Source organism: Somniosus microcephalus, unplaced genomic scaffold (assembly GCF_052327205.1).
Source record: "Somniosus microcephalus isolate GS21.2 unplaced genomic scaffold, FLI_Smic_1.0 unresolved_chr3, whole genome shotgun sequence".
Classification (NCBI taxonomy): Eukaryota; Metazoa; Chordata; class Chondrichthyes; order Squaliformes; family Somniosidae; genus Somniosus; species Somniosus microcephalus.
In genome coordinates, this window is record NW_028225181.1 from 49,410,581 (window position 1) to 49,437,656 (window position 27,076).

The 27,076-nt window shown below is 51.1% G+C and overlaps 1 protein-coding gene across 1 annotated transcript in view; it reads right to left on the bottom strand.

Moving 5' to 3' along the window:
* Positions 1 to 27,076, bottom strand: part of LOC147091417 (rootletin-like) — a 49,234-nt gene that overhangs the window by 19,172 nt on the left and 2,986 nt on the right. The window contains exons 3-5 of the mRNA XM_085976593.1: positions 16,848 to 17,039; positions 16,579 to 16,656; positions 9,438 to 9,529 (exon numbers count right to left, since the gene is read on the bottom strand). Of these exons, the coding sequence (XP_085832719.1) occupies positions 9,438 to 9,529; positions 16,579 to 16,656; positions 16,848 to 17,039 (362 nt within the window). The remainder of the gene's footprint in view (positions 1 to 9,437; positions 9,530 to 16,578; positions 16,657 to 16,847; positions 17,040 to 27,076) is intronic.

Genomic DNA, 27,076 nt, shown 5'->3' on the forward strand with positions numbered 1-27,076 from the left:
TTGTCTGTTTAGGGCCAAGTAGCAATTGAGTTTGCTTTGGGTTTTTGTTGTTTCTGCCCAATATGACAGATATTTTTCCTTTTGTTTAGTGACAATTGTGTTGGGTCGAATTCTTTATGTTACGCTGTCACTGTCCTGGGGCTGGTTATTGTTAGTAGTGTTAGTAGTTACTTCACTGAGTCCCAGGACTAGTTGACTGAGGGTATTCTTCTTTATGATCCTCTCTTGGCATTTCAGGGCTTCGTAATGATAGCATTGGGGGTTGCTCATTTTTAGATGTTTCCAAAATTTGGTGGCTCTTTTTTGGATAGTAATTAGTAGTGGATATTGGCCTAGTTCTGCCCTGCATGCATTGTTTGCGGTTTTCCTCTGAGTCCGGAGGATACTTTTACAGAATTCTGCATGTAGGATCTCAATTGGGTGTTTGTCCCATTTTGCAAATTCTTGTTGTGTTAGCGGTCCCCACACCTCACTTCCATAGAGTGCAATTGGTTCAATTACTGATTTAAAAATTTTGAGCCAAATGCCAATTGGGATTTCTATTTGGATTGATTTTTTAATGGCATAGAAAGCCCTTCTTGCTTTCTCTTTCAGTTCATTCACAGCCAGATGAAAATTTCCCGTAGAACTGATTTTTAAGCCTAAGTGTGTGTAGTTTGTGGTTTGTTCAATTTTAGTTGTTCCTAGTGTGAAATTTGTTCTGGGTCCCTGATGTCTGGATCTTTGCTGGAACACAAGAACTTTGGTTTTTTGGGGGTTTATTGTCAGGGCCCAGGTCTGACAGAATGACTACAACCTCTATCTCCCACCAGGACGGCCCAACCAGTTCCCCTTCCACCACCACCCTCCTCCGCCTGCCCGAACTTGTTTTCGCATTAAACAACTTCTCCTTTGACACCACTCACTTCCTCCAAATCAAAGTTGTTGCTATGGGAACCCGCATGGGTCCCAGCTATGCCTGCCTTTTCGTGGGATAGGTGGAACATTCTTTGTTCCAGTCCTACTCCGGTCCCCTCCCTCATCTCTTTTTCCAGTACGTCATAGAGTCATACAGCACAGAAAGAGGCCCTTCGGCCCATCGTGTCCGCGCCGGCCATCAAGCCCTGTCTATTCTAATCCCATTTTCCAGCACTTGGCCCATAGCCTTGTATGCTATGGCGTTTCAAGTGCTCACCTAAATGCTTCTTGAATGTTGTGAGGGTTCCTGCCTCTACCACCCTTTCAGGCAGTGAGTTCCAGATTCCAACCACCCTCTGGGTGAAAAAGTTTTTCCTCAAATCCCCTCTAAACCTTCTGCCCCTTACCTTGAAACTATGCCCCCTGGTTATTGGCCCCTCTACTGGGGGGAAAAGTTCCTTTCTATCTACCCTATCTATGCCCCTCATCATTTTGTACACCTCAATCAGGTCCCCCCTCAGCCTTCTCTGCTCGAAGGAAAACAACCCCAGCCTGTCCAGTCTCTCTTCATAGCTGAAGCGCTCCAACCCAGGTAACATCCTGGTGAATCGTACAATCCCTCTACACCTCCATCCCCCACCAGGATGGCCTGATGGCGCTCCACTTCTTCCTTGAACAGAGGCCCGACCAGTCCCCATCCACCACTACCCTCCTCCGCCTGGCTGAACTTGTTCTCACATTGAACAACTTCTCCTTTAACTCCACTCATTTCCTCCAAATCAAAGGTGTTGCCATGGGTACCCACATGGGTCCTAGCTATGCCTGCCTTTTCGTGGGCTATGTGGAACAATCTTTGTTCCAGTCCTACTCGGGTCCCCTCCCTCACCTCTTTTTCCGATACATTGTTGACTGTATCGGTGCCATTTCCTGCTCTCACCCTGAACTGGACAATTTCATTCACTTTGCTTCCAATCTCCACCCTTCCCTCACCTTCACATGGTCCATCTCTGACTCTTCCCTTCCCTTCCTCAACTTCTCCGTCTCCATCTCTGGGAATAGGCTATCGACCAATATTCATTACAAGCCCACTGACTCCCACAGCTACCTGGCCTACACTTCCTCCCACCCCGCCTCCTGTAAGGACTCTATTCCATTCTCCCAGTTTCTCCGTCTCTGCCGCATCTGCTCCGATGATGCCACCTTCCACACCAGTGCTTCCGATATGTCTTCCTTTTTCCTCAACCGAGGATTCCCCTCTACCGTGGTTGACACGGCCCTCGACCGTGTCCGTTCTATCTCCCGCACTTCTGCCCTCACCCTGCCCCTCCCACCCGGAACCACGATAGGGTTCCCCTTGTCCTCACCTTTCACCCCACCAGCCTCCACATTCAACGGATCATCCTCCGCCATTTCCGCCACCTCCAAAGTGATCCCACCACCAAACGCATCTTCCCCTCCCCTCCCCTTTCAGCATTTTGTAGGGACCGCTACTTTCGAGACACCCTAGTCCACTCCTCTATCACCCCCAGCACCCCTTCCCCTTTGCCTGGCACCTTCCCGTGCAAGCGCAGGAGATGTAACACCTACCCCTATACCTCCCCCCCTTCCCACTGTCCAGGGCCCCAAACACCCCTTCCAGGCGAAACAGCGAGTAGTAGGTATGGGAGTTTTTGGTCGTCATTCAAATTTCTGAATTCAGGGCATATTTTTATGAATTTTGGGTAGAAATTCCCCCTTATGCCCTGATAGTTTCTACAAGCTGTGAGGGAGTGCATCTCTGTCTCCACCACTCCCTGACTGCAGTGAGAGCGTATCCTGTCCTCTCTTGGTAGCCGGGTCTGCCTGTGTCTACCTTTTTCGATGGCCAGGCTCTGTTCACTAAGTCTGTACATTGTCAAGGTTTTTCTCAATTTGCTATCCTTTACCATGGTCAGGTAATCAGCCATGTTGTATTGTCTGTTTAGGGCCAAGTAGCAATCGAGTTTGTTTTGGGTTTTTGTTGTTTCTGCCCAATATGACAGATATTTTTCCTTTTGTTTCGTGACAATTGTGTTGGGTCGAATTCTTTGTGTTACACTGTCACTGTCCTGGGGCTGGTTATTGTTAGTAGTGTTAGTAGTTACTTCACTGAGTCCCAGGACTAGTTGGCTGAGGGTATTCTTCTTTATGATCCTCTCTTGGCATTTCAGGGCTTTGTAATGATAGCATTGGGGGTTGCTCATTTCTAGGTGTTTCCAAAATTTGGTGGCTCTTTTTTGGATAGTAATTAGTAGTGGATATTGGCCTAGTTCTGCCCTGCATGCATTGTTTGCGGTTTTCCTTTGAGTCCGGAGGATACTTTTACAGAATTCTGCATGTAGGATCTCAATTGGGTGTTTGTCCCATTTTGCAAATTCTTGTTGTGTTAGCGGTCCCCACACCTCACTGCCATAGAGTGCAATTGGTTCAATTACTGATTTAAAAATTTTGAGCCAAATGCCAATTGGGATTTCTATTTGGATTGATTTTTTAATGGCATAGAAAGCCCTTCTTGCTTTCTCTTTCAGTTCATTCACAGCCAGATGAAAATTTCCCGTAGAACTGATTTTTAAGCCTAAGTGTGTGTAGTTTGTGGTTTGTTCAATTTTAGTTGTTCCTAGTGTGAAATTTGTTCTGGGTCCCTGATGTCTGGATCTTTGCTGGAACACAAGAACTTTGGTTTTTTGGGGGTTTATTGTCAGGGCCCAGGTCTGACAGAATGACTACAACCTCTACAACCTCCATCTCCCACCAGGACGGCCCGAGGGCGCGCCGCTTCTTCCTTGAACAGAGGCCCAACCAGTTCCCCTTCCACCACCACCCCCCTCCGCCTGCCCGAACTTGTTCTCGCATTGAACAACTTCTCCTTTGACACCACTCACTTCCTCCAAATCAAAGGTGTTGCTATGGGAACCCGCATGGGTCCCAGCTATGCCTGCCTTTTCGTGGGATATGTGGAACATTCTTTGTTCCAGTCCTACTCCGGTCCCCTCCCTCATCTCTTTTTCCAGTACATCATAGAGTTAGAGAGCACAGAAAGAGGCCCTTCGGCCCATCGTGTCCGCGCCGGCCATCAAGCCCTGTCTATTCTAATCCCATTTTCCAGCACTTGGCCCAAAGCCTTGTATGCTATGGCGTTTCAAGTGCTCACCTAAATGCTTCTTGAATGTTGTGAGGGTTCCTGCCTCTACCACCCTTTCAGGCAGTGAGTTCCAGATTCCAACCACCCTCTGGGTGAAAAAGTTTTTCCTCAAATCCCCTCTTAACCTTCTGCCCCTTACCTTGAATCTATGCCCCCCTGGTTATTGGCCCCTCTACTAAGGGGAAAAGTTCCTATCTATGCCCCTCATAATTTTGTACACCTCAATCAGGTCCCCCCTCAGCCTTCTCTGCTCTAAGGAAAACAACCCCAGCCTGTCCAGTCTCTCTTCATAGCTGAAACGCTCCAGCCCAGGTAACATCCTGGTGAATCGTACAATCCCTCTACACCTCCATCCCCCACCAGGATGGCCTGATGGCGCTCCGCTTCTTCCTTGAACAGAGGCCCGACCAGTCCCCATCCACCACCACCCTCCTCCGCCTGGCTGAACTTGTTCTCACATTGAACAACTTCTCCTTTAACTCCACTCATTTCCTCCAAATCAAAGGTGTTGCTATGGGTACCCGCATGGGTCCTAGCAATGCCTGCCTTTTCGTGGGCTATGTGGAACATTCTTTGTTCCAGTCCTACTCGGGTCCCCTCCCTCACCTCTTTTTCCGATACATTGATGACTGTATCAGTGCCATTTCCTGCTCTCGCCCTGAACTAGACAATTTCATTCACTTTGCTTCCAATTTCCACCCTTCCCTCACCTTCACATGGTCCATCTCTGACTCTTCCCTTCCCTTCCTCGACTTCTCCGTCTCCATCTCAGGGGATAGGTTATCGGCCAATATTCACTACAAGCCCACTGACTCCCACAGCTACCTGGACTACACTTCCTCCCACCCGCCTCCTGTAAGGACTCTATTCCATTCTCCCAGTTTCTCCGTCTCTGCCGCATCTGCTCCGATGATGCCACCTTCCACACCAGTGCTTCCGACATGTCTTCCTTTTTCCACAACCGAGGATTCCCCTCTACCGTGGTTGACACGGCCCTCAACCGTGTCCGTTCTATCTCCCGCACTTCTGCCCTCACCCCTGCCCCTCCCTCCCGGAACCACGATAGGGTTCCCCTTGTCCTCACCTTTCACCCCACCAGCCTCCACATTCAACGGATCATCCTCCGGCATTTCCGCTACTTCCAAAGTGATCCCACCACCAAACGCATCTTCCCCTCCCCTCCCCTTTCAGCATTCCGTAGGGACCGCTCCCTCCAAGGCACCCTAGTCCACTCCTCTATCACCCCCAGCACCCCTTCCCCTTCGCCCGGCACCTTCCCGTGCAAGCGCAGGAGATGTAACACCTGCCCCTATACCTCCCCCCTTCCCACTGTCCAGGGCCCCAAACACCCCTTCCAGGTGAAACAGCGATTTACTTGTACTTCTCGCAATCTAGTATACTGTATTCGCTGCTCACGATGCGGTCTCCTCTACATTGAGGAGACCAAACGCAGATTGGGTGACCGCTTTGCGGAACACCTCCGTTCAGTCCGTAAGGGTGACCCCGAGCTTCCGGTCGCCTGTCATTTTAATTCACCGCTCCATTCCCACTCGGACCTCACCGTCCTCGGGCTCTTGCATTGTTCCACGGAAGCTCAACGTAAACTCGAGGAACAGCAACTCATCTTCCGATTAGGAACTTTACAGTCTTCCGGACTCAATATCGAGTTCAACAATTTCAGATCATAACCTCGGCCCCTATTACATTTTTACTGATATTTTTTATCCACACCTTTGTTTTGGTTTTTCCCTCCCCTCCCCCTTTCCTTTTCTTTCTCTCTCCCACATGGCAGCTGTCTCCCATTCTGCCAGAACATTTCACACCTAATCTGAGCCGTCTTTTGTCTCCACTAGTCCTATCACCATCTCGTCTCATTTTCAACACCTCTTAATGTCTCTCCACTTCTTTTGTTCTCTCCCAGCCCTGCCTTTCGATCTATTTCATTTCCTTTCCAGTTTTAAAAAAGGGTTTCGACCCGAAACGTCGACTCTAATTTCTCTCCACGGATGTTGCCTGGCCTGCTGAGTTTTTCCAGCATTTTCTGTTGTTATTTCGGATTTCCAGCATCTGCAGTATTTTGCTATCATCCTGGTGAATCTCCTCTGCACCCTCTCCAATGCACTCACATCCTTCCTATAGTGTGGCGACCAGAACTGCACACAGTATTCCAGCTGTGGCCTAACTAGCGTTTTGTACAGCTCCTTCATAACCTCCCTGCTCTTATATTCTATGCCTCGGCTAATGAAGGCAAACATCGAAACATAGAAGATAGGAGCAGGAGTAGGCCATTCGGCCCCTCGAGCCTGCTCCACCATTTAATGAGATCATGGCTGATCATCCAAATCCAGTACCCTGTCCCTGCTTTCTCCCCATACCCCTTGATCCCTTTAGCCTTAAGAAATATATCTAACTCCTTCTTGAATATAAGGCAAGTATGCCATATGCCTTTTTAACCACCTTATCTACCTGTCCTGCTGCCTTCAGGGATCTATGTACATGTACACCAAGGTCCCTCTGATCCTCTGTCCTTCCTAGGGTCCGACCATTCATTGTGTATTCCCTTGCCTTGTTAGTCCTCCCAAAATGCATCACCTCACACTTTTCAGGGTTAAATTCCATTTGGCACTGTTCTGCCTGTCTGACCAACCCGTCTATATCGTCCTGTAGCCTGAGGCTTCCCTCCTCGCTATTTACCACTCCACCAATTTTCGTGTCATCTGCAAACTTACTGATCATACCTCCTACATTCATATCTAAATCATGAATGTGCACTACAAACAGCAAGGGACCCAGCACCGATCCCTGCGGTACACCACTGGACACAGGCTTCCAGTCACAAAAACAATCTTTGACCATCACCCTCTACCTCCTGCCACGAAGCCAATTTTGGCTCCAATGTGCCAAATTGCCCTGGAGCCCATGGGCTCTTACCTTCTTGACCAGTCTCCCATGCGGGACTTTTTCAAAAGCCTTACTGAAGTCAATGTGGACTACATCAACTGCACTACCCTCATCTACACACCTAGTCACCCCCTCGAAATATTCTTGGCATGATTGGTGACTGTATCGGTGCCATTTCCTGCTCTCACCCTGAACGAGAACATTTCATTCACTTTGCTTCCAATTTCTAACCTTCCCTCACCTTCACATGGTCCATCTCCGACTCTTCCCTTCCCTTCCTCGACAGCACGGTGGCATAGTGGTTAGCACTGTTGCCTCACAGCGCCACGGACCCGGGTTCGAATCCGGCCTCGGGTGACTGTCTGTGTGGAGTTTGCACATTCTCCCCGTGTTTGCGTGGGTTTCCTCCGGGTGCTCTGGTTTCCTCCCACAGTCCAAAGATGTGCAGGTTAGGTTGTTTGGCTATGATAAATTGACCCTTAGTGTTAGGGGGATTAAATACGTGGGGTTACGGGGATAGGGTGGGATATGTGTTGGTGTAGGGGTTACGGGGATCGGGTGGGAGATGTGTTGGTGTAGGGGTTACGGGGATCGGGTGGGAGATGTGTCGGTGCAGGCTCGATGGGCCGAAATGGCCTCTATCTGCACTGTGGGGTTTCTGTGGTTCTGTGATTCTCGGTCTCCATTTCTGGTGTAAAGGCTATGTCAGGATGACTCCCACTATAAAGGGGACCCCCCCTTTTCCTTGCCCCTACACTTGCTTAAAACCTGTTACATCTCCAACTTTTTCCAGTTCTGACAAAGGGTCATTGACCTGAAACGTTAACTCTGTTTCTCTCTCCACAGATGCTGCCTGACCTGCTGAGTATTTCTCAATGCAAATCCATTGGCAGGATAGGCGCACCAACGTCAGTGTTCTCGCTCAGGCCAACATCCCCAGCATCGAAGCTCTGACCACACTCGGTCAGCTCCGATGGACGGGTCACATTGTCCGCATGCCCGATACGAGACTCCTGAAACAAGCGCTTTACTCGGAGCTCCAGCACGGCAAGAGAGCCCCAGGTGGGCAGAGGAAACACTTCAAGGACACCCTCAAAGCCTCCTTGGAAAAAGTGCAACATCCCCACCGACACCTGGGAATCCCTGGCCCAAGACCGCACAAAGTGGAGGAGAAGCATCCGGGAAGGTGCCGAACACCTCGAGTCTCTTCGCCGGGAGCAAGCAGAAGCCAAACGCAGGCAGCGCAAGGAGCGCACGTCAACCCAAGCACCCCCACCCACCCGCCCCTTCAACCACCGTCTGCCCCGCCTGTGACAGAGACTGTAGGTCCCGCATTGGACTCATCAGTCACCTGAGAACTCATTTTTAATAAATAAAGAAACATCGAAGCTAGGAGCAGGAGTAGGCCATTCGGCCCCTCGAGCCTGCTCCGCCATTCAGTGAGATCATGGCTGATCACCCAAATTCAGTACCCGGTCCCTGCTTTCTCCCCATATCCCTTGATCCCTTTAGCCTTAAGAAATATATCCAACTCCTTCTTGAATATATTTAATGAATTGGCCTCAACTGCCTTCTGTGGTAGAGAATTCCACAGGTTCACCACTCTCTGGGTGAAGAAATTCCTCCTCATCTCTGTCCTAAACGGCTTACCCCTTATCCTTAGACTGTGACCCCTGGTTCTGGACTCCCCGGCCATTGGGAACATCCTTCCTGCATCTAGTCTGTCTAGTCCTGTTAGAATTTTATAAGTTTCAATGAGATCCCCTCTCATTCTTCTAAACTCCAGCGAGTATGAGCCCAATCGACCCAATCTCTCCTCATACGTCATTCCTGCCATCCCAGGTATCAGTCTGGTGAATCTTCGCTGCACTCCCTCCATGGCAAGAACATCCTTCCTCAGATAAGGCGACCAAAACTGCACACAATACTCAAGGTGCGGTCTCACCAAGGCCCTGTACAACTGCAGCAAGACATCCTTGTTCCTGTACTTGAACCCTCTTGCTACGAAGGCCAACATACCATTTGCCTTCTTAACTGCCTGCTGCACCTGCATGCTTACCTTCAGCGACTGGTGCACAATGAGATCCCCTCTCAATCTTCTAAACTCCAGCGAGTATAAGCCTAATCGACCCAATCTCTCCTCATACGTCATTCCTGCCATAATTTGGAAGCAAGTCATCCTCGGTTCCGAGGGAGTGCCGAAGAGAGAAGAGATTTCCCGCATTTTCTGGTTTTATTCCGCCTCAACTTGTATTCCGCCCCCCCCCCCACCCCCCGCCCGCTCACAAAGAACCCATCTCCCTCCTTATCCCAGACGGTGCTGAGGCCAATAATAGCCAACCGCCCCCGGCACCCCGCACCCCCCCCGCCCCACCCGGCAACCAACTCCTTCCAGGCTCGGATTAAGTTGCTCAGCACAGGCCGGGGACGGAGCCTGGGCCTTTCCTGCTGCGTTCCCCGGTCCCCTCGGGCTACCAACCTCTGCTGTTCCTCTTCCAGTCTGATGAGAGCGTTCTCCAGGCTCCGGACCTGCTCCTCCTCACACCGACGGAACCTGGCGGTTTCGGAGAGCTGCTCGAAAAAGAAAAGGAAAAAAATCACCAAGAGGTTCGCACAGGGCCGGAGGAGCCCATTCGGCCCGCGGTGCCTCTGCCGGCTGCCTAGTCATCGCCACTCCGCCTCCTCGACACACTTTCCCTCCGATAACATGCGCTGACCGCGAATGGGCCAACAGTCGGCACCGGCAGGAACAGTGCCGACCCACTCAATTCAACTACAAACATCCGCCCGAGGCAGAATCGGAGAATCCTACAGCACAGAAGGGAGCCCTTCGGCCCGTCGTGCCTCTGCCGGCTCTTTGGGAGAGCTATCCAATTAGTCCCACTCCCCTCCTGCTCTGTCCCCGTAACCCTGCAATTTTTGCCCCTTCAATTATTTATCCGATTCCCCTTTCTAAAGTTACCATTGAATCTGCTTCCACCGCCCTTTCAGGCAGCGCATTCCAGATCACAACAACTCACTGCGTAAAAAAAATTCTCCTCGTCTCCCCCTCTGGTTCTTTGCCGATTATCTTAAATCTGTGTCCTCTGGTTACCCACCCTCCTACCAGTGGAAAGAGTTTCTCCTTATTTACTCATCATTTTGAACACCTCTATTAATCTCCCCTTAACCTTCTCTGCTCTAAGGAGAACAATCCCAGCTTCTCCAGTCTCTCCACGTAACTGAAGTCCCTCATCCCTGGTACCATTCTAGTAAATCTCCCCCTTAACTTTCTCTGCTCCAAGGAGAACAATCCCAGCTTCTCCAGTCTCTCCACAGAACTGAAGTCCCTCATCCCTGGTACCATTCTGGTCAATCTCCCCTTAACCTTCTCTGCTCTAAGGAGAACAATCCCAGCTTCTCCAGTCTCTCCACATAACTGAAGCCCCTCATCCCTGGTACCATTCTGGTCAATCTCCCCCTTAACCTTCTCTGCTCTAAGGAGAACAATCCCAGCTTCTCCAGTCTCTCCACATAACTGAAGTCCCTCATCCCTGGTACCACTCTGGTCAATCTCCCCCTTAACCTTCTCTGCTCTAAGGAGAACAATCTCAGCTTCTCCAGTCTCTCCACATAACTGAAGCCCCTCATCCCTGGTACCATTCTGGTCAATCTCCCCTTAACCTTCTCTGCTCCAAGGAGAACAACCCCAGCTTCTCCAGTCTCTCCACGTAACTGAAGTCCCTCATCCCTGGTACCATTCTGGTAAATCTCCCCTTAACCTTCTCTGCTCTAAGGAGAACAATCCCAGCTTCTCCAGTCTCTCCACATAACTGAAGTCCCTCATCCCTGGTACCATTCTGGTAAATCTCCCCTTAACCTTCTCCAAGGCCTTGATATCCTTCCTAAAGTGTATATATAAAAATAAGGCCCTCTGGTACCTGATTGGAGTAGGCCATTCAGCCCCTCGAGCCTCTTACACAGGAACAGGAGGAGGCCATTAAGCCCCTCGAGCCTCTTACACAGGAACAGGAGGAGGCCATTCAGTCCCTCGAGCCTGTTGCACAGGAACAGGAGAAGGCCATTCAGCCCCTCGAGCCTGTTACACAGGAACAGGAGGAGGCCATTCAGCCCCTCGAACCTCTTACACAGGAACAGGAGGAGGCCATTCAGCCTCTCGAGCCTGTTGCACAGGAACAGGAGAAGGCCATTCAGCCCCTCGAGCCTCTTACACAGGAACAGGAAGAAGCCATTCAGTCCCTCGAGCCTCTTACACAGGAACAGGAGGAGGCCATTCAGCACCTCGAGCCTCTTACACAGGAACAGGAGGAGGCCATTCAGTCTCTCGAGCCTGTTGCACAGGAACAGGAGAAGGCCATTCAGCCCCTCGAGCCTCTTACACAGGAACAGGAGGAGGCCATTCAGTCCCTCGAGCCTCTTACACAGGAACAGGAGGCCATTCAGCCCCTCGAGCCTGTTACACAGGAACAGGAGAAGGCCATTCAGCCCCTCGAGCCTCTTACACAGGAACAGGAGTAGGCCATTCAGCCCCTCGAGCCTCTTACACAGGAACAGGAGGAGGCCATTCAGCCCCTCGAGATTGTTACACAGGAACAGGAGGAGGCAATTCAGCCCCTCGAGATTGTTACACAGGAACACGACGAGGCCATTCAGCCCCTCGAGATTGTTACACAGGAACAGGAGGAGGCAATTCAGCCCCTCGAGCCTGTTACACAGGAACAGGAGGAGGCCATTCAGCCCCTCGAGCCTGTTCCGCCATTCTATTAGATCATATCATAACTCCATTTCCCCTCCTTTGCTCTATATCCCTCGATACCCTTACCCAACAAAAATCTATTGATTTCAGCCTTGAAAACTCCAATTGACCCCCAGCCTCAACAGCTTTTGGGGGAGAGAGTTCCAGATTTCCACCACCCTTTGTGTGACGAAGTGCTTCCTGACATCACCCCTGAACGGCCTGGCTCTAACTTTAAGGTTCCGCCCCCTTGTCCTGGACTCCCCCCACCAGAGGAAATAGTTTCTCTCTCTCGACCCGATCGAATCCTTTAATCATCTTAATCACCCCTTAATCTTTCTTTCTTCGTTTCTCTCTCTCTCTCTGTCTCTCTCTCTCTCTCTCTGTCTCTCTCTCTCCCTCTCTCTCTCTCTGTCTCTCTCGCTCTCTCTGTCTCTCTCTCTCCCTCTCTCTGTCTCTCTCTCTCTCTCTCTCTCTGTCTCTCTCTCTCTCTCTCTCTCTGTCTCTCTCTCTCCCTCTCTCTCTCTCTCTCTCTCTCTCTGTCTCTGTCTCTCTGTCTCTCTCTCTCTCTCTCTCTCTGTCTCTCTCTCTCCCTCTCTCTCTCTCTCTCTCTCTCTCTGTCTCTCTCGCTCTCTCTGTCTCTCTCTGTCTCTCTCTCTCCCTCTCTCTCTCTCTCTCTCTGTCTCTCTCTCTCTCCCTCTCGCTCTCTGTCTCTCTCTGTCTGTCTCTCTCTCCCTCTCGCTCTGTCTCTCTCTGTCTGTCTCTCTCTCTCTCTCTCTCTCGTCTCTCTCTCTGTCTCTCTCTCTCTCTGTCTCTCTCTCTGTCTCTCTCTCTCCCTCTCTCTCTCCCTCTCTCTGTCTCTCTCTCTCTCTCTCTCTCTCTCTCTCCCTCTCTGTCTCTCTCTCTCTCTCTCTGTCTCTCTCTCTCTCTCTGTCTCTCTCTCTCTCTCTGTCTCTCTCTCTCTCCCTCTCTCTCTCTCTGTCTCTCTCTCTGTCTCTCTCTCTCCCTCTCTCTCTCTGTCTCTCTGTCTCTCTCTCTCTCTCTGTCTCTCTCTCTCCCTCTCTCTGTCTCTCTCTCTCTCTGCCTGTCTCTCTCTCCCTCTCTCTCTCTCTCTCTCTCTCTCTGTCTCCCTCTCTCTCTCTGTCTCTCTCTCTCTCTGTCTCACTCTCTCTCTCTGCTGTCTCTCTCTCTCTCCCTCAATCAATTCAATTTTCAATTCAAATGCTTTATTGGCATGAAAGTTTACAGGGAACCAATTGCCAAAGCTTACATAACAAAAAGTGCAGTTTTCCATTATTCTGTAGGTGTCAAACAATTTTGACCTTCGTTGGGTACATACAATATTAGTTTAAACAATATTAATTCAAAGTCGTTGAACATCGTTGGGTACATTCAGTATTAATTTTAAACAGTCCTCAGGTTGTGACATGTTGTTACATATTTGGCACCAAGGTATGGTCTGTCTCCTTCTCCCAGGACTAATCTTAATTTTGACAGGTCATCCAGTTCTATGAAATCTGGGGTTGTTTGGCTGAGCTTGTCAAATAATATGTTTCTTGTTGTGTTGAATTTTTCGCATTTTAGGAGGAAATGCATCTCTGTCTCAACCTCGCCGGCCAGGCATTGATCACATAATCTATTCTCTCTAGGCTGCCAGGATTTCTTGTATCTTCCTTTTTCAATTGCCAGTTGGTGGTCGCTTAGTCTGTACCTGGTGAGGGTCTGTCTCTGTTTTGTGTCTCTGATGGTCGAGAGATAGTCTGCCAGTTTATATTCTCTTTTTAGGGCCCGGTAACATTCTAATCTGCTTTGGCTTTTGGTTACATTGTTCCAATGTTCCAGGTAGGTTTCTTTGCATTGTTTAATGATTTGGTTCACTCGGATTGGTGTTTGGACGGCAATGTTGGTCTGGGACTGGTCAGGGTCCGGCTGAGTAGGAGTACTTAGTTTCAGTAGCAGCTGACTCAGGGGACTCTTTTCTGGGTTTAGCTCTTGGGTCTGGAAGGCTTTAAAATGAAGGGTGTCTGGGGAGCTAGATTTGAGGTGATTTAGGAAGTTTAGTGCTCGTTTGTGGATGTTTATTATCAGTGGGTATCTGCCTAGTTCGGCTCTGCATGCATTTGTTGGTGTTTTCCTTTGGGTGCGAAGAATGCTTCGGCAAAATTCTGCATGTAGGGCTTCTATTGTGTGTTTTTCCCATTTTAGTGTAGCTATGGTGATTTAGCGGGCCCCATACTTCACTACCGTACAGCACAATGGGCAGGATTATGCTGTCAAATATTTTTAGCCAGATTTTGATTGGGATTTGGATGTTGTAGAATTTTCTTTTTATTGCATATAGGGCTCTTCGGGCTTTTTCTTTTAGTGCATTCACTGCTATGCTGAAGCTCCCTGATGCTGGAATGGTTAGACCAAGGTAAGTGTAGCTCATAGTGTGTCCTATGATGGTATCACTGAGAGTAAACTGGTATTTGTTTCCTGACACCTGGGCCTTTTTTGAAAAATCATGATGTTGGTTTTCTTTAGATTTACTGTTAGGGTGCCCAATTTTGGCAGTATTTGTCGAGTAGGTCTAGTTGTTGCTGTAATCCCTGTTCTGTGGGAGACAACAGAACCAGGTCATCCGCATAGAACAGGGATTTCTCTTCTCCATCCAGGAGACAGAGACCCGGTGACTCGCTTTTCTCCAGCATGTCTGCTAATGCATTTATGTATATGTTGAACAGGGTCAGGCTCAAATTGCAGCCCTGCCGGACACCTCTTCTCTGGGTGAAGAAAACCGGTGTGTTTGTCTCCAATTTTGACACCGCATTTATTTTTCAGATACACCGATTTAAGAAGGTCATAGGCTTTGCCCCCTATTCCACACTGAAGAAGTTTATAATAGAGCCCTTCGTGCCAGATAGAGTCAAAGGCTTTCTTGAAGTCAATGAAACAAGCGAATATTTTCCCATTTTTTGTTTGGTGTATATGTTTTTCAATGAGAGTGTGAAGGGTATAGATATGGTCGGTGGTGCGGTGTTTTGGAAGAAAGCCTATTTGATTTTTTCTAAGGAGATTATGTTTGTTAAGAAAATCCAGTAATCTACTATTTAGAATACTGCAGAATAACTTCCCTAGACAACTGTTGACACAGATGCCGCGGTAGTTATTTGGGTCTGATTTGTTTCCACTTTTATATATGGGAGAGATGAGTCCTTGGCACCAGATATCGGGAAAACAGCCTGAACGTAATATGATGTTGAATAACTTGAGTACAGCACCCTGCATCTCCATATTGCTGAACTTGAGCATTTCATTTTTGATGTTGTCTGGACCACAGGCTTTCTTTAGGTGGAGAGATTTTGTTTTTGTGGCCAGTTCTTTCCATGTGATTGGGGAGTCTAGAGGGTTTTGGTTGTCTTTAATTGTTGCTTCTAATGTGTGGAGTTTTTCTGTGATATGATGTTGACTTGGGTTTGTTTCGTTTATTGGGATGTCTTTGTAGAGGTTTTCAAAATGTGTTCTCCAGATGTCGCCATCTTGGATTGGTAATGCTTGCAATTGTGTTGTACTCAGGTTATTCCACATATCCCAGAATTGATTTGGATTAATGGAGTTTTCAATTTCTTCGAGTATTTTGTGGGTATAATTTTGTGTTTTTTTCCTAATGGTGTGTTTATATCTTTTGAGAGTCTCATTGTATCTAATCTCTCTCTCTCTCTCTCTCTCTCTGTCTCTCTCTCTCTCTCTGTCTCTCTCTCTCTCGAGTCAGTACAAAGAAGGTTCACTCGGTTAATCCCGGGGATGAGGGGGTGGTCATATGAGGAGAGGTTGAGTAGATTGGGGACTCTACTCATTGGAGTTCAGAAGAATGAGAGGCGATCTTATTGAAACATATAAGATTGTGAAGGGGCTTGATCGGGTGGATGCGGTGAGGATGTTCCCAATGATGGGTGAAACTAGAACTAGGGGGCATAATCTTAAAATAAGGGGCTGCTCATTCAAAACTGAGATGAGGAGAAACTTCTTCACTCAGAGGGTGGTAGGTTTGTGGAATTTGCTGCCCCAGAAAGCTGTGGAAGCTACATCATTAAATAAATTTAAAACAGAAATAGATAGTTTCCTAGAAGTAAAGGGAATAAAGGGGTTACGGGGAGCGGGCAGGAAATTGGACATGAGTCTAGGTTCGGAATGGTCATGGCCCTGTGGGTAGTGGAGCGGGCCCAGGGGCCGTGTAGCCTTGTTCTGCTCCTACTGTGTTCTAATTCTGTTAGATTTCAGGAGATGGTTTTATTCCTGTTCCTGGCTGGGGTGGAGATCGTCTTTACAGAAGGTAAGTACTGTAGAAAATATAGGGACAGAGTGATCTCCTGGAAGAATTTCGATCGCCTAGATGGGTCGGAGAGGAATTTCCCAGATTTTTTTCTCCCAAATTGGCCATTGGGTCTTTATCTGGTTTTTCGCCTCTCCCGGGAGATCACATGGGTTCGGGTGGATGCAGAGTGATAGAAGATTTGAGGTTAGGATCAGATCAGCCATGATCTTATTGAATGGTGGAGCAGGCTCGAGGGGCCGATTGGCCTACTCTTGCTCCTATTTCTTATGTTCTTATGTTCTGTCTCTCTCTCTCTCTCTGTCTCCCTGTCTCTCTCTCTCTCTGTCTCTCTCTCTGTCTCTCTCTCTCTGTCTCTCTCTCTGTCTCTCTCTTTCTCTCTCTCGCTGCCTCTCTCTCTCTCTCTCTGTCTCTCTTTCACTCTCTCTCTCACTCTCTGTCTCTCTCTCTCTCTCTCTGTCTCTCCGTCTCTCTCTCACTCTCTCTGTCTCTGTCTCTCTCCGTCTCTCTCTCACTCTGTCTCTCTCTCTGTTTCTCTCTCTCCATTTTCTGGTCGGTTCAGTAACTCACCTCCAGGTGTCGACAGGCCACATCTTTCTCCATCAGCTGCTGCTCCAGATCTCCGCATCGCTTCTTATACTGGACCACCTGTGGGGAGGGACGGGTCAGAGAATCAGGGAGCTGAGGACCCCAGGAACTGGCCCCCGCCCAGTCCCCCCGTCAGAGGGAGGGGGCCCTTCTCCCCACTCTGTCTGGGGGGCTGAGGTCAACCCCCCCACGTCCCCAGAGGGGTGAAAGGTCGGAGCCTGACCTCTCGCGCCGTGCTCCCGCTCTCCTACCTTGCCTTGGAGCCTCTGTACGAGCAGTGCCTGTCTCTGTTGGCCCTCCTGGTAGACCTGCAGCTTCCTCTTGTAGGCCGACTGGTCATCCTCCATCCGCCGCCTCAGGCTGGCGGTCTGCTGGGTCAGAGAGCAGGGGTCAGAGGTCTCGGGGTGTGGCTCACCCAGCTCCTCCTTCAGGGCCTGCTCCAGCTGTGGGGGAGAGGGAGGGAGAGAGAGACAGAGAGAGAGAGAGAGAGAGAGAGAGAGAGAGAGAGAGAGAGAGAGACAGACAGAGAGACAGAGAGACAGAGACAGAGAGAGTGAGAGAGAGAGAGAGACAGACAGAGAGACAGAGACAGAGAGAGAGAGAGAGAGAGAGACAGAGAGAGAGGCAGAGAGACAGAGAGAGAGACAGAGAGAGAGACAGAGAGAGAGAGAGACAGCGAGAGAGAGGGAGAGACAGAGAGAGAGAGGGAGAGAGACAGAGAGAGAGAGAGAGACAGAGGGACAGAGAGAGACAGAGAGAGAGACAGAGAGACAGAGAGAGAGAGACAGAGAGAGACAGAGAGAGAGAGACAGAGAGAGAGAGACAGAGAGAGAGAGACAGAGAGAGAGAGACAGAGAGAGAGACAGAGGGAGAGACAGAGGGAGAGACAGAGAGAGAGACCGAGACACAGAGAGAGACAGAGAGAGAGAGAGAGAGAGACAGAGAGAGAGACAGAGAGAGAGAGGGAGAGAGAGGGAGCGAGAGAGAGAGAGTAGGGGAGGGATGGAGGGAGTGAGAGAAGGAGAGGGAGAGAAGGGGAGAGAGGGAGCGAAGGAGTGAGAGGAAGAGAGAGAATGGAAGGGAAGGAGGGAGAGAAGGTGTTAAATCTGTGAGTTATCTAGTTAATTAAGACACAGACTAATTAATAACAATCAAAAACAGGTCTTTACTGGTTGGAGGTAGGGACTATTCTGAATACAAGATTACTGCACAGTGCTTATATACCGGTGTGTTCACCCCCGGTATTACGTCTACAGCAGCCTGAGAAAGTAGTACATCTCTTAAGGTGGAACAGGCTTAAGCTCTCTTAAGGTGGAACAGGTTACATACACAACAGAAGGGGAGAGAGAGAAGGGGAGCCAAGGAGGGCATGAGAGAAGGAGAGGGAGAGAGGGAGAGAAGGAGAGGCGGAGGTGGAGAGGGAGTGAAAGAGAGGTTGGGGAGTGAAAAGGGGAGGGGAGAAGGAGAGAGAGGGAGCGGGAGGGAGAGGGAGAGGAAATGAGAGAGACATTGAGAGAGGGCAAGAGACAGGGAGAGAGAGGGGGACAGGGAGAGGGAGATGGAGATGAAGGGGGAGGGGGAGGGGAGATGGAGAGCGAGTGAGAGGGAAGAGGAGGGAGAGAGAGATGGAGGGAGAGGATTATTGCATCTTGACCGAACAGTAATGAATAGAGGAGACGGAACGTACCTTTCACTATTTATTAAGTAAATGGGCGGACATTACTGTACATTATCTGCAAGCAGAACCCGAAACTGGAAGTCAAAGTCAAAGTCAAACCGAGCCCCCCAGCACCCCCTTCAGGTAACACCCGAGCACCCCCTTCAGGTAACACCCGGGCACTGGGACAAACTTAATTGAAGCAAAACTCAAAACACAACACTCCTTTCCCCCAGATAAAACCCCTTAGTCCTCCAGGCGTCTGGGACGGAATCTAACCCGACTTGAGCGCCGCTGGACAGCCATAGTCGGGGTGCCACTGCTAGCCGCAGGAAAACCTCCCTCCATGGCTGATGACTCCGTGACACCTTCTGTCGATGTGGCTTCTGTCATTGTTGCAGGAAGCAGGCCGTCGCTGCCTGGCAGAGGTGGTGGAGACAATGGCCTAGCCTGTGACGTCTCTGTTACTCTCACCGGAGTACGACCCCGTAGCTGGTCTACGTGGCGTCTGTGTAGCTGGCCATCGGGTGTACGGACGCTGTACGACAGGGGACCCGTGGCCTGCTCCACCACGGCAGGCATCCATTTGTCTCCTCCTGCATAGCAACGAGCAAACACAGTCTCTGACGGCTCGAACTGCCTGGCAGTGCCCTGGTGCTTCTTAGCCAGCTCCTCCTGCTTTGTGTGCATCTCATCCCTGTAGTCCGGGTGTAGCCGGTCCAGTGCAGTCGCCAGCCGGCGACCCATCAGCATCTCGGCAGGACTCTTCCCCGTTGCTGAGTTTGGTGTGGTATGCTGTGATAACAGGAACCTGGCCAATCTGGTTTGCCAGTCCCCCACCGATATCCTCACCGGTGCCTCTTTTGTGGTTTGCGCCATCCTCTCTGCCTGCCCATTAGAGGAGGGGTGATAGGGCGCTGTGGTCACGTGGCGGATCCCGTTTCTGCCTGCAAAAGCCTTGAACTCCGCTGACGCGAAGGCTGCTCCATTGTCCGAAACCAGCACGTCGGGGACCCCATGTGTGGCAAACAGCAAACGCAACGCGTTGATCACGGCACTGGATGTCATGGAGCTCATGATAGCCACCTCCAGCCATTTCGAATGAGAATCCACCACTATCAAAAAGACCTTCCCCTGAAATGGCCCTGCAAAGTCAATGTGGAGTCTTGACCATTTACGAGTGGTCCATTCCCAGGGGTGAAGGGGAGCCTTGGATGGGCTATGGCGAGTCAGCTGACATATCTCACAGCTCTTTACCACCTCCTCCACGTCTCGGTCCAACCCTGGCCACCAGACGTAGCTTCTCGCCAACACCTTCATGTGCACAATCCCAGGGTGTGAGTCATGCAGCATTTTCAGCACCTCCTCTCTTGCGGTGGCAGGAACCACCACACGGCTTCCCCAGAGCATGCAGTTCTTGTGTGCAGACATTTCATGGCGCCTCTGAACGAAGGGCTTGAAATGCTCCTCCTGGACCTCGGAGGGCCAGCCATGCAGCAGCCAGCGTAACACCCGTGATAAGACTGGATCTTTCTGTGTGAGGCTGCCAATCCGCTGGGCATGGAGTGGGGCCTCCGGAACCTCCTCCAGTAGCAGCACCTCCAGGGGTGGTGGCGTCTCAGCCATCGGCCGGTTCAAAGGCAAGCGACTCAGAGCATCAGCATTAGCCAGCATCTTCCCAGGCCTGTAGCAAAGTTCATAACTGTAGGCCCCCAACGTCAGACTCCACCGAAGCATACGCAGTGATATGATCTGGGGCATGGGCTTGGAGTGATGCAGGAGCCCCAAGAGTGGCTTGTGGTCTGTGTAGATGACGAACTGTCTCCCCAACAGGTACTGGCTGAACTTCTTCACCCCAAATATGATGGCTAGGGCCTCCTTGTCAATCTGGGCGTAATTACGTTCTGTTGTTGAGAGTGTTCTTGAGGCAAAACTGATAGACGCTTCCCGGCCATCTGGCTCTATGTGACCCAACAGAGCTCCCAGCCCGTATGGTGAGGCATCACACACCAATGGCTTGTTTTCATCATAGTGTGCCAGAACCTTATCTGCTTGTAGCAGTTCCTTTGCCTGTCTGTAGGCTGTTTCATGAGCTGAGGTCCAGTTCCACACTGTTGCTTGGTCTAACAGCCTGTGCAGTGGCTCTAAGATTGTGGCTTTGCCCTTGAGAAAACAACTGTAGAAGTTTAACAGTCCGAGGAATGCCTGCAGTTCGGTCTTGTTCTTGGGGGTGGGAGCGCTCCTGATAGCCTCCACCTTCTCCGTAGTCGGATGCGCACCGTCTTTGTCCACTCGGAATCCCAAGAACTCCACCCCATTGGCAGCGAACACACATTTCTCCTTCTGAAGGCGTAGTCCTACCTCAGCCAGCCGGCGTAGTACTTCCTGCAGCCGCTCATCATGGGCTTCCTGTGTCTTGCCTGTAATCAGTATGTCATCCAAGTAAGGCTGAACTCCCGGAACACCAGCCAACAGGGTGTCCATGAACCTCTGAAAGATTGCCACAGCCGTAGACACCCCACACTGAAGCCTTGTGGCCCGGAAAAGTCCTCTGTGGGTGTTGATTGTCAACAGCTCGGCTGACTCTTCATCCAGGACCAGTTGCTGGTATGCTTGCTTGAGATCCAGCTTGGTGAACAGAGTGCCTCCAGCCAGTGTTGAAAACAGCTCTGTAACTGTTGGTAAGGGATACACATCTGGCAACACAGCAGTATTAACCGTACATCTGTAATCTCCACAGATTCGCAGGCCCCCATCCTTCTTTGCAATGGGCACGATAGGGGTGGCCCAACGGGAGTTCTTCACTGGCAAGAGAACCCCTTGGTTCACCAGCTTATCCAGGGCCTCATCCACCTTCTTGCGCAACGCAAAAGACACTGGTCGCGCCTTGAAGAACCTAGGTGCTACCCCTGGGTCCACTTCGATTGAGACTGGCGGTCCCCGACAGGCCCCAAACTCACCAAAAACCTCTTCATAGCTCTCCAACATAGGCGTTATGGGCTGTCGCTGTACCGTGTGTACTCCTGTCACTTCAATACCGAGGGGCTCAAACCAATCTCTGCCCAGCAGGCTTGTGCCCTGCCCCACCACCACATAAAGTGGAAGTGTGTCCTTGACTGCCTGATACTTAACTTCCACATGAATCATACCCAGCACCTGGAGTTGAGCTTGGGACCACTGCCGTAGCACGCCACTGACCTGAGCCATCGCCGGGGGTTCACTTGGCCGCAGCCTATTGTAAGTCTCTTCACTTATCAACGAACACGCTGAGCCTGAATCCACCTCCATGCAGAGTGGTGCCCCATTCATGATCACATTTGCCGTGTATCCCCACCGTCTGTGGGGTAGCTGCTCAGCTTCCGTGGTATACACTGTGTACTCATCGTTGTCCTCCAGTGTCAGGGTGTGTGTCTGCGATGCTTGTGTTGGCACTGCTGCAGCAGCCTGAGCTTTCTTCATGCAGACACGAGCTATGTGTCCTCTTTTCTTACAGAAATGACATACCGCTGACACAAATTTGCATGTAGTGGAACCATGGAGAGCCCCACAGCGGACACATTTTCTTCCTGTCTCTTTAGTTGCCTCCATGTCTCTCGCAGCAGCAGCTGCGTGTGTGGTCTTGTGCACCTCCTCGGCGGCCTGAGATGGTGCTGCTGCTGTACGGAGCATACGTGTGTTCATCGATGCAGCCTCTGCTGCTAAAGCCTTCTCCTCGGCCAGTCGGAACGTCAGGGCCTTCTCCGCTAACAGCTGTCTCTGCAATGCCGAGTCCAGCACTCCACACACAATCCGATCACGGAGCATATTGTCTAACTGGTCACCAAAATTACAATGTAATGAGCGTTTCCTCAACTCAGCAATGTAACTTGAAATAGATTGTCCAGGCTGTTGTTTACAATTGTGAAAATGGAAACGCTGCACAATCTCTGAGGGTTTTGGGTTAAAATGTTTCTGCAGCTTCTCAATCAAATCAGCATAATCCACCTCACTCGGTTTACGAGGAGCCACCAATGAACGCAGGACGGAGTAAGTAGCAGCTCCGCATACACTTAGCAACACTGAGCACTTCTTCTCTTCTTTGTCAATATTATTGGCCTCCAAGAAACACCCCAGTCTTTCTGCGTATTCCTCCCATGAACTGTCCTTATCCCCAGAGAACTCTTCAATACGTCCCAAGGTCGTCATAGTTTTAATGTGCACTGTCCCTTTAAGATCCACGGACTTTTTTCTTTTTTATAAAATTCTTTTTCTCCTCCGGCCAGAGCTACGGTAGCTACACTCACGGTAGTTGCCTGGCCCGCACAATACTCTGTCCGCCGTCTACGTCGCAGCTAGCCAACTATCAAAATGCCGTTGATGTTGTTAGCTCGTGGCAATTTCCAATATCACGGCTGTAGGTTCGCATGTCTATCTCCGTCCTTCTTGAGAGTTCAACAGCTGCCTCGTCGCCAGTATTGCATCTTGACCGAACAGTAATGAATAGAGTGTGATGAAATATGCCATTCATCAGGCACTCTGTATTCTCTGTGTTTGATTGTGCCTGTGACTGTGACAAGCAGGGGAGTTTAGTTTCAGTTTCATTTCCTTACATGTATTGTATTGTGTGTAGGGCTCCGCCCATACCTGGCCCCTACTTAAGCAGGCCCCAGCATGTCTCACAGGCAGTACAGCAGATCTCTGGATGAGAGACACTACTCCACTGTGTATTACTTTCTGAGTTAATAAAAGCCTTGCTTTGCTCCATTAACGTTGAGTCTCGGATTCATTGAGGCACATCAATTTTATTAACTCAATTTTCAACGCAATGGATCAACTCTTGAAACCCGAACGTTTGGATTTGGACCCGCATGCTTCGGACGCATCGGCACGATTCGGACACTGGTTTAAGTGTATGGAATTCTTCCTGGACAATTCCGCAGCCATCACAGGCGCTACGGACGCTGAAAGTATGAAACTTGGAATCCTGCGGAATTGGGTAAGCCACCGGGTTTACCCCCTCATCCAAGACGCCGACACGTACCCGGCCGCCTGCGACATCCTAAAGGTGCATTACCAGCAGCCTACGAACGAGGTGTACGCTAGGCATCTGCTCGCTACTCGCACACAGCGACCTGGGGAATTGCTGGATGAGTTCCTAGTCACCCTGAAAACGCTTGGCAAAGACTGCAAGTGCCAAGATGTAAAAGCTGCAGTGTACACTGACGAGCTTGTTCGTGATGCCTTTATCACAGGCCTCAGCTCCACTTACATCCGGCAGAGACTACTGGAAAAAACGGGATTGGACCTGAAACAGGCTGTGGACACAGCGCGATCCCTGGATGTGGCCCAGAGAAACTCGGACGCCTACTCTTCAGCCCGCGCCGCCCACGCCGCCACGTGTGCACCAAGGGCGCCGCCATCTTGGAAGGCATCTTCCCCGCCCGGCAGCCCGACACCGTCGGGGCCCCGCTCTCCCCCCAGAAGCCCTACGACAGCCGCGACGCGTCGGGGCCCCAACTGCTACTTCTGCGGGCAGCCGAAGCACACCAGAAACCTGTGCCCGGCGAAAGGCACCACCTGCTTTAAGTGCGGTAAGAAGGGGCACTTCGGGAAGGTGTGCAGAGGGAACCCCGCTGGAAAACCCGCCACCGCTGCGTGTGCGCCGTGGGAGCGGCCATCTTGGACGCCATCTTGCCCGACCTCGTGGGGTCCGCCATCTTGTGAGCAGACAGCGTAGACGCCATCTTGTCTCGATCAGGGCCCTACAGTGGCATCGGTCACAGTGGATCAGACCAGACCGCACCCGCTATCCAAATCAATGGTGGACATCGAGGTAAATGGGTGCGGGGTTAAATGTTTAATTGACAGTGGAAGCACGGAGAGTTTTATCCACCCTGAACTAGCACAACAACTCTCTCTAACGGTGGTCCCTGCTCGGGGCACCATCTCTATGGCTGATAAAACCCAGACATCGACCATTATGGGTTACTGTGCGGTACAATTGTCCGTTAACGGAACTGTATACGATAATTTTAAATTGCTAATCACGAAGAGTCTATGTGCGAGCGTGATCTTGGGCCTGGATTTCCAGTGCCACCACCAAAGCATCACGCTCAATTACGGTGGGTCCCAGCCGCCCCTCACAGTGTGCGGTCTGGCTACCCTGAAGGTAAAGCCGCCTTCGCTACTCGCGAACCTTACTCCCAACTGCCGGCCAATAGCGACCAAAAGCAGGAGGTACAGCTGGGAGGACAGGCAGTTTATCGCGACCGAGGTGGACAGGCTGCTGCGGGAGCGCGTTATTGAACGCAGCAACAGCCCGTGGCGCGCCCAAGTGGTGGTGGTGAGGGGTAGCGAGAAGAAACGGATGGTGATCGACTATAGCCAAACGATCAACAGGTACACCCAACTAGACGCCTACCCGCTACCCCGCATATCAGAAATGGTGAACCAAATTGCCCAATACCGGGTGTTCTCCACCATCGACCTCAAGTCAGCGTACCACCAGCTCCCTATCAGACCAGAGGACCGCCCGTACACCGCCTTCGAGGCGAACGGACGCCTCTACCAATTCCTCAGAGTCCCCTTTGGGGTGACGAATGGGGTCTCGGTCTTCCAGAGGGAGATGGACCGCATGGTCGATGACCACCACTTGCAGACAACCTTCCCCTACCTCGACAACGTCACCATCTGCGGTCACAACCAGCAGGATCACGACTCGAACCTCGAGAGGTTCCTGAAAACCGCACAAAAACTCAACCTCACTTACAACGAGGACAAGTGCGTTTTCAACACCACGCGCCTCTGCATACTAGGCAGCGTGGTGGAGAATGGGGAAGTCGGACCAGACCCCGACCGACTGCGCCCCCTACGGGAGCTGCCCCTGCCCAACACTCCCAAAGCCCTGAAAAGGTGCCTGGGGTTATTTTCTTATTATGCCCAATGGGTCCCCAACTACTCCGACAAAGCCCGCCCCCTCTTGAAAGCATCCTCTTTTCCGCTCTCTGCTGAGGCCCACGCCGCCTTCAAAAGCATTAAGCGGGATATTGAGCGGGCCACGCTACAGGCAGTGGACGAGAACACTCCCTTCCAAGTGGAAAGTGATGCGTCTGACTTTGCCTTGGCGGCCACCCTCAACCAGGCGGGGCGGCCCGTAGCTTTCTTCTCGAGGACCCTCCAAGGGCCCGAGATCAGACACTCCTCCGTGGAAAAGGAGGCCCAAGCCATCGTGCAGGCAGTGCGCCACTGGCGCCACTACCTAGCCGGCAAACGCTTCACCCTACTTACCGACCAGCGGTCGGTAGCGTTTATGTTTAATAATAAACAGAAGGGGAAGATTAAAAATGATAAAATTCTCAGGTGGCGGATCGAGCTCTCCACCTTCGAGTATGACATCATTTACCGGCCAGGGGCCCTTAACGAATCCCCCGACGCCCTCTCACGAGGGATGTGTGCCAGCGCCACCGGGGATCGGCTACAGACCCTCCACAACGACCTCTGCCACCCAGGGGTCACACGGCTGTTCCACTTCATAAAGTCCCGCAACTTACCCTACTCGATTGAGGAAGTTCGGTCTCTGACCAGGAACTGCCGCACTTGCGCTGAGTGCAAGCCTCGGTTCTACCGCCCAGATAGAGCCCACTTAATCAAAGCTACACGGCCCTTTGAGCGGCTCAGCTTAGATTTCAAGGGCCCCCTCCCGTCAGTCGACCGCAATGTTTACTTCCTGAACATTGTGGACGAATACTCCCGTTTCCCATTCGTCTTCCCCTGCCCAGACATGACCAGCGCCACGGTCATTAAATGCCTCAACAGCCTGTTCGGTATGCCGAGCTACATCCATACGGATAGGGGGGCGTCCTTCATGAGTGAAGAGCTACGCCAGTACATGCTGTCCAGGGGGATCGCCACGAGCCGTACCACCAGCTACAACCCCCGGGGTAATGGTCAAGTGGAGCGAGAGAACGGGACAGTATGGAAAGCAGTCACTCTAGCTCTAAGGACCAAGGGCCTCCCTATCTCCCGCTGGCAGGAAGCCCTCCCAGATGTGCTCCATTCGATACGGTCGCTATTGTGTACTGCCACTAATGCCACGCCTCATGAACGAATGTTTGTCTTTCCCCGGAAATCCACCTCAGACGTATCCATGCCGTCATGGCTCTCCACCCCAGGTCCGGTATTTGTACGAAGGCATGTGAGGGGCCACAAGACGGACCCTCTCGTGGAGTCAGTGCACCTACTCCACGCCAACCCCCAATACGCGTATGTCCGGCACGCCGACGGAAGGGAGGACACCGTGTCCATAAAAGACGTCGCCCCAGCCGGTAACGACAACAACCACGACAACAACAGCAACAACGATCACAGCAACTCTTACCCACCCACTATCCTTTCATCACCCCCGGAAGAACATCGACCAACGGTACCCCCACCAACTACCCCTTCAACAACCCTGGCGGCACCCCCGGCAGAGACCCAGGAGGCCACCGGGGACACCCAGCCGACACCCGCGGCACCACAACAGCTACGTCGGTCACAGAGGACTATCAAACCCCCGAACAGACTAAATCTGTGGAAGGGGTGAATGTGATGAAATATGCCATTCATCAAGCACTCTGTATTCTCTGTGTTTGATTGTGCCTGTGACTGCGACAAACAGGGGAGTTCAGTTTCAGTTTCATTTCCTTACCTGTATTGTATTGTGTGTAGGGCTCCGCCCATACCTGGCCCCTACTTAAGTAGGCCCCAGTGTGTCTCACAGGCAGTACAGCAGATCTCTGGATGAGAGACACTTCTCCACTGTGTATTACTTTCTGAGTTAATAAAAGCCTTGCTTTGCTCCGT